This window comes from Pseudoliparis swirei, chromosome 2 (assembly GCF_029220125.1).
Source record: "Pseudoliparis swirei isolate HS2019 ecotype Mariana Trench chromosome 2, NWPU_hadal_v1, whole genome shotgun sequence".
Lineage (NCBI taxonomy): Eukaryota > Metazoa > Chordata > Actinopteri > Perciformes > Liparidae > Pseudoliparis > Pseudoliparis swirei.
In genome coordinates this window covers 25,499,103-25,506,387 of record NC_079389.1, presented here as the reverse complement: position 1 = coordinate 25,506,387, position 7,285 = coordinate 25,499,103, and the positions used below count along the sequence as shown (strand labels likewise).

Genomic DNA, 7,285 nt, shown 5'->3' with positions numbered 1-7,285 from the left:
CTCTGTGTCTCACCCTCCGTGTCTCACCCTCTGTGTCTCACCCTCCGTGTCTCACCCTCTGTGTCTCACCCTCTGTGTCTCACCCTCTGTGTCTCACCCTCCGTGTCTCACCCTCTGTGTCTCACCCTCTGTGTCTCACCCTCCGTGTCTCACCCTCTGTGTCTCACCCTCTGTGTCTCACCCTCCGTGTCTCACCCTCCGTGTCTCACCCTTGTGTCTCACCCTTGTGTCTCACCCTCTGTCTCACCCTCTGTGTCTCACCCTCTGTCTCACCCTCTGTGTCTCACCCTCTGTGTCTCACCCTCTGTCTCACCCTCTGTGTCTCACCCTCTGTGTCTCACCCTCCGTGTCTCACCCTCTGTGTCTCACCCTCTGTGTCTCACCCTCTGTGTCTCACCCTCCGTGTCTCACCCTCTGTGTCTCACCCTCTGTGTCTCACCCTCCGTGTCTCACCCTCCGTGTCTCACCCTCCGTGTCTCACCCTCCGTGTCTCACCCTTGTGTCTCACCCTCCGTGTCTCACCCTCCGTGTCTCACCCTCCGTGTCTCACCCTTGTGTCTCACCCTCCGTGTCTCACCCTCCGTGTCTCACCCTCCGTGTCTCACCCTCCGTGTCTCACCCTCCGTGTCTCACCCTTGTGTCTCACCCTCCGTGTCTCACCCTCCGTGTCTCACCCTTGTGTCTCACCCTCCGTGTCTCACCCTCCGTGTCTCACCCTTGTGTCTCACCCTCCGTGTCTCACCCTCTGTGTCTCACCCTTGTGTCTCACCCTCCGTGTCTCACCCTCCTTGTCTCACCCTCCGTGTCTCACCCTCCGTGTCTCACCCTTGTGTCTCACCCTCCGTGTCTCACCCTCCGTGTCTCACCCTTGTGTCTCACCCTCCTTGTCTCACCCTCCTTGTCTCACCCTCCGTGTCTCACCCTCTGTGTCTCACCCTCCGTGTCTCACCCTCCTTGTCTCACCCTCCGTGTCTCACCCTCCTTGTCTCACCCTCCGTGTCTCACCCTCCGTGTCTCACCCTCCGTGTCTCACCCTCCGTGTCTCACCCTCCTTGTCTCACCCTCCGTGTCTCACCCTCTGTGTCTCACCCTCTGTGTCTCACCCTCTGTGTCTCACCCTCTGTGTCTCACCCTCCGTGTCTCACCCTCCGTGTCTCACCCTCCGTGTCTCACCCTCCGTGTCTCACCCTCCGTGTCTCACCCTCTGTGTCTCACCCTCCGTGTCTCACCCTCCTTGTCTCACCCTCCGTGTCTCACCCTCTGTTCCTCCCGCAGCTCGCTCCAACAGCAACCTGCTGGCGCTGAGTCCGGAGGAGCTGAGCGCCGCTCTGTCGCGGTTCGTGCGGGAGGCGTGTCGCCCGGGCGGCGAGCGCTACTCGCCCGACAGCATGCTGTACCTCTGCCTGGGCATCCAGCAGGTTGGGCCTCCTCCTTTCCTCAAGTCCTAGTCGAGGAAAAGTCAATAACAAATGTTCATGTGCTAAAGCTGCATTCTCTCTCCTGACCACCAGGGGGCGACTCCTCTGGTTGTATAGAAGTCTATGCTTCATGTGTTGAAGCTGCATTATCTCTCCTGACCACCAGGGGCGACTCCTCTGGTTGTATAGAAGTATATGCTTCATGTGTTGAAGCTGCATTATCTCTCCTGACCACCAGGGGCGACTCCTCTGGTTGTATAGAAGTCTATGCTTCATGTGTTGAAGCTGCATTCTCTCTCCTGACCACCAGGGGGCTCCTCTGGTTGTATAGAAGTCTATGCTTCATGTGTTGAAGCTGCATTCTCCTGACCACCAGGGGGCTCCTCTGGTTGTATAGAAGTCTATGCTTCATGTATTAAAGCTGCATTCTCTCTCCTGACCACCAGGGGGCGACTCCTCTGGTTGTATAGAAGTCTATGCTTCATGTGTTAAAGCTGCATTCTCTCTCCTGACCACCAGGGGGCGACTCCTCTGGTTGTATAGAAGTCTATGCTTCATGTGTTAGAGCTGCATTATCTCTCCTGTGTGTGTATATGTGTGTATATATATACATGTGTATATATATATGTGTATATATAAATGTATATGTGTATATATGTGTATATGTATGTATTTATATATATGTATATATACATATATGTGTATATATTAGTGCTGTGAAAAATAACGCGTTAATTCAATTACATGTTGAACTAGTTTTTTTTTTTTTACGCATTTAACGCATGCGCAGAATGAGCTTCCAATCCACCACTTCAACCTGAACTCTGTCCGCTCTCATGCAGACGGTCTGTTCATCGGTAATGATCCTTCCGCAGGTTCACCTCCGGAAACCTTGTTACGACTTTTACTTCCTGTAGATCAGGGTCTCAACACGTCGATCGCGACCTGCCAGTCGATCGCGGCGTAGTGTCGGTAGATCGCATGACATTAAAGAGATTGGCCCGCCCCCTGACATGTTCTCTAGAGCACGTCTTTGTTCTTTTATTAAACTAAACGTCTGTTGTTGATCGTATCTCCACAGCAGCATGTCATTTCTGTCTCTTCGCGTTGCGTTAACACTTATCGATCTCCGTCTCGCGCGCCACAGAGCTCCGTGCGCGCGCATCGGGACCGAGCAAAAGAAAAGTCACTTGTCAATCTGTCCACCTGTCCGGGCCGGTGAGGTTTCAGCTTTGCAGCGGTGTCCCCGCCGTCCCTTTCATCACGGCCCAGTTCATGAAGAAAACCCACACAGTCAGTTTGCCTCAGCAGCTGCTAGAGGAAGACTAGAGGCCTTTAGATTGTATCATGGTGGAGTTAATGGTTGACAAACAAGAGAAAAATGTTCTGTTTAACCTCCTGTTACCTTTACATTTACTGACATATTTTACCCTCGGGGTCAATTTGACCCCAGCAATTAAAACCTCCAGAAAATTATTAGAATTAATATTGCTTCCCAAGTTTAAGTGTGAGGTACTTTATGTTTGTTTGTTGACTACCTAAATAGCCCTTTAAATAAATAAAAAAGTTGATATTTATTATATGTTTGACACAGTGAAAAACAGCCTGGGGTCAAATTGACCCCAAAGAACACCGACATTAAACATTGAATGGGGTCAAATTGACCCGAAAGGTAACAGGAGGGTTAAACATTCTGTTTAGGATGAAGATGTATTAATGTTCCATATGGAAGAAAACTGCTAAATAACTGCTGAGTTGCAGCACCATTGTATAGAAGAATGTATAAATGTATATATCCGTCTTTTGTCATAAATCTCTATGTTCTCACAAAATATACCGAGAATATCGGTAATATGTGATTAATCATGATTAATCCACAAAAACCTGTGATTAATCCGATTAAAATTTTTAATCGTTTCACAGCCCTAGTATATATATAAGTGTGTGTATATATGTGTATGTATGTATTTATATATATATGTGTGTATATATACCCGTGTGTATACATATATATGTGTATATATATATATATACATGTGTGTATATATAAGTGTATATATATGTGTGTGTATACCCATACACACATATATACACTACCGTTCAAAAGTTTGGGATCACTTAGAAATGACTATTTTTCAAAGTAAAGCTCTGTTTTTTCAATAAAGATAACATTAATCAACAATACCCTCTCTACATTGTTAATGTGGTAAATGACTCTTCTAGGTGGAACGTCTGGTTTCTAATGACATGTCTCCAGAGGTGTATAGAGGCCCATTTCATCATCACTCCAGTGTTCTGATGGTACATTGTGTTATCGCCTTAGAAGACTAATGTCTGATTAGAAAACCTGTGCAATTATGTTAGCACAGCTGAAAACAGTTATGCTGGTGATATAAGCGATACAACTGGCCTTCCTTTGAGCTTGAAGTTTGTATAACAAAATTAATACTTCAAATATTAATAATTATTTCTAACCTTGTCAATGTCTTGACTATATTTTATATTCATTTGATCAATAAAAGTGTAATTTGTCATGGAAGACACGAAATTGTCTGGGTGATCCCAAACTTTTGATCGGTAGTGTATATATGTGTGTATTAGGGTCACGGACTAAAATCGTTATGGTCCTTGAGAACTCCCTGCAGCTTTTCGAGGTAGGAACTAAAGTTAGCAGAGTGTTTCCGGTCGGACGGAGGTTACTGTAGCGCGTGCTCGCCTCCTGCTCCTCACACGTGAGCCGCAGCCATAGCGCCATGGCCGCGGTGAGGAGCGCGCGCGGCCTCTGGGAGGAGGCTCGACCCCACGCGACACGGAAGAGATTTAATCCGTTAAACTAGAGAGGTACAAGCTTTAGTTCGCTTAGAGTTAGGCCTCCGACCCGGTCTGGGCCTCGCTGCTGGCCTTCCTCGTGTGTCCAGCAGGTGGTTCGTCGGTCTTGGTGGTCTTGCTGATGTGTTCCGGGTCCTGTGATTAAAAACGTTTTGCTGTTCACATTCTGAAGACGGTGATGATTAATTTAAAGATGAGGACGTGTGCGCGCGCTGCTGTGCGCGCGCCGCGGCCCCTCGCGCTCTTCTGTAACGCGCTTGTGTCCGCAGCACCTCCAGGCGCGTGGCCGCGCGGACGACGTGTTCAGCGACCCGAGCTACCGGCGCTTCGGAGAGCAGCTGAACGCGGTGCTGCGGGACTGGAGGCCGCGCGTGCTGTCTGACGGTGAGCGCGCGCACACACACGAGGCGCACACACACGAGGCCCCCTGGTGGCGGCTGGCGGCAGCGCACGTCCCGTGATTAGAACTCTTCTGCTGTTCACATCCTGATTCCTTGTGATTGCACTCTGATGTTTATGAGGACGTGAGACACAAGACTTCATCTTCAGAACAAGATGGCGGATGTGTGTGATGTCACGAGTCTCACCAGAAGCCTGTCCCTGCAGGCTCCCCGTGTGGCCGGGTGGAGGAGTGCAGTCTGTGGAGCAGCCGGCAGCTCGGGGGCCAGAGTCCGGCCGCTCTGCTGCGCTCGCTGGTCTACCTGAACACCAAGTACCTGGGTCTGCGCACGGTGGAGCAGCACCTGCACCTGTCCTTCTCCAGCGTGTACGGCCTCCGCCTGCCCCCCGTGGCTCAGGACCCCCGCGGTGAGTCTCATCGAGGATCCCCGAGACGTCGTTCTCGTGTTGGAAACCCATCTTGAATGTTTGCGTTTGCTCTCCAGTGCAAACGGCGTCGAGGAAGAGGAAGCTCCGCCCCCTGGAGGACGGCGGCTCAGGAGGCGTTCGCTGCCCGGTGAAGAAGCACGAGTGTCAGCTGTACGACCTCTACAGGTCCAAGTGGTGCGTTCAGGCTCTCTGCTCCATTGCGTCCCCGGTCCTGTGATGAGAACTCTTTGCTGTTCACATGCAGACGTCTCGCCGTGTTGACCGGTCCTCTCTGAGGACTGAGTCACCTGTCCCGGCCCACGGCGGGTGACTCACTCGTCTCCTTGTGTCCTCCCTCCTTGCAGCCCCCCGTCCTTGCGGCAGCGCCTGGACGTATTCTACGTCCAGCCCGACCCGGCCTGCGGCCCCGGAGACCCGCTGAGCTTCAGCTCCACGCCGCTGGAGCGCCCGGTGCTGGAGAGCCTCCTCACCAGAGTCCTCCTGGTCCGAGACCTGTACCCGGACCAGGGGGGGGGCGAGGAAGACGAGGAGGAAGAGGAGCGGCCACTTTGACCGGCGTCTCCTCCTGGTGAGGATGATGAAGAGCAGCCGGGGTGTCGTGAGAGGCTTCCTGGCAGCCGATTGGTCGATACGGCATCCATTTGATGTGATCGTTAAGGAACAATATAAACTTCCGTAGATTTATTTTTGGGGTCAATCGTCTCAGATGAATTATGACCACGAGGTCATCGGCTGCAGCTGAAGAGCCCCCCCCCCCCATGTAGCATCATGAGCCTGAGTTATTTAGAAGTGTACATATCACCTTCAGCTTGAATACAACGCGCCCCTCCCCCGAAGCCTTTATTTATATTTCTATATAAAGGCAGATTATTTATTTAACTTTTTATTAGTTTGACTCTTGTGATTTCTTTTGGGCGACGCTTCCTCGTTCACACCCTGCTGCAGCCCCTCGCCTCTGTGTGTGTATACATATTTATCTATATATAGACGTACACAGTGCTAACTTGAAGGAATTTTCGGAGCTCCACAGACTATTTTTTTACGGTTTCTCCTCCTGACCTTCGTGTTCGTGGCTTTCGGTCCTTTTTTAAACTTTATTTACTTTATAAACTCGTGTAAATGACGGTTGGACAATAAACATTTTTTTTGCCTTGATTTCATGTTTTATACTTTTATTGTTTATTTCATGTGGTTAAAATCCCTTTGAGTTAGATTTCAATTTCTGAATGTTTCAATAAATTTGTCAAAGTATAAGATCAATTGAATATATATATAGATACATGTTATGTTTTAATTAAAATAGAAACACTGTTGATGTAAACGTGCCACCATCCAGATCCGGTGTTCCTGTTATTTTGTCCACTCTGGGAGTGCTGTGACATATTTGGAGAAGCTTCAGAAGGACTCTGGACCCAGACCTTACCGGTCCTGGATCAGGAGACCCCGTTTGCATTGTTCCTGTGGACCGGAGGCAGCGACCGGACCTCCTGGACCACGTCCTGGCTCTGAGGAGGAGGAGGAGGAGATGAAGAGATGAGCAGCAGCGTGAGACTCACGGCGTTTCTCAATCGGCATACTTTCCTCTACTTGTGTTCTCGTGTCTCGATGTGTTCAGCTCAGATGTTTCATCCTCTTCCATGTTGGCGTCTGGCAGCAAAACACTAAAACAAACGGACTGGACTCCCTGGCGCCTCAGCGTAGAAGAAGCAGCAACAAGGACCCGTTGGCTCAGGAGCGCCCCCTGCAGGGCGGCAGAGGACTAGCACCTCACCCTGAGCCTTTATTTACCATCAGCAAACTAAATATGTCCCTTACAAACATTAAAGTGTAAAGGTTAAAGAGCTTGGCAGACTGGAACATCAGGGCAAATAAACATCTGCAAACATTATATTGGCGACATGCAGAGATACGGCAACCCGCACGGGCCAATCGCATCAACCCAGCTTGTGATGGATTGCGCAATCAGAGACTGCGGTCAAGCCAGCCCGCACGATTCTTTTCAGGACACGTATATACCAGGCATTACGGTGTGAGTGTGTGAAAACTGTTTTCAAAATAAGAGCGAACTTCCGGTGAACGTGATATGACGAAACACGCCTTTAAATACAGATATAGTGATAGATTAAACTAATTGAAGAGATGAAAAATCACGAATGGTATTAATGATGAACACATTAAATGAAAGAAAGTAATTATTCCAATATTGGGAT

At 49.7% G+C, this 7,285-nt stretch overlaps 1 protein-coding gene across 1 annotated transcript in view; it reads left to right on the top strand.

The window, feature by feature from the left end:
• zmym2 (zinc finger, MYM-type 2) overlaps window positions 1–6,230 on the top strand; it is a 50,108-nt gene extending 43,878 nt beyond the window's left edge. The window contains exons 20-24 of the mRNA XM_056436565.1: window positions 1,276–1,418; window positions 4,517–4,631; window positions 4,854–5,054; window positions 5,132–5,249; window positions 5,420–6,230. Coding sequence (XP_056292540.1) covers window positions 1,276–1,418; window positions 4,517–4,631; window positions 4,854–5,054; window positions 5,132–5,249; window positions 5,420–5,627 — 785 coding nt within the window. The 3' untranslated portion in view covers window positions 5,628–6,230. The remainder of the gene's footprint in view (window positions 1–1,275; window positions 1,419–4,516; window positions 4,632–4,853; window positions 5,055–5,131; window positions 5,250–5,419) is intronic.
• Window positions 6,231–7,285: the final 1,055 nt, after the last annotated feature.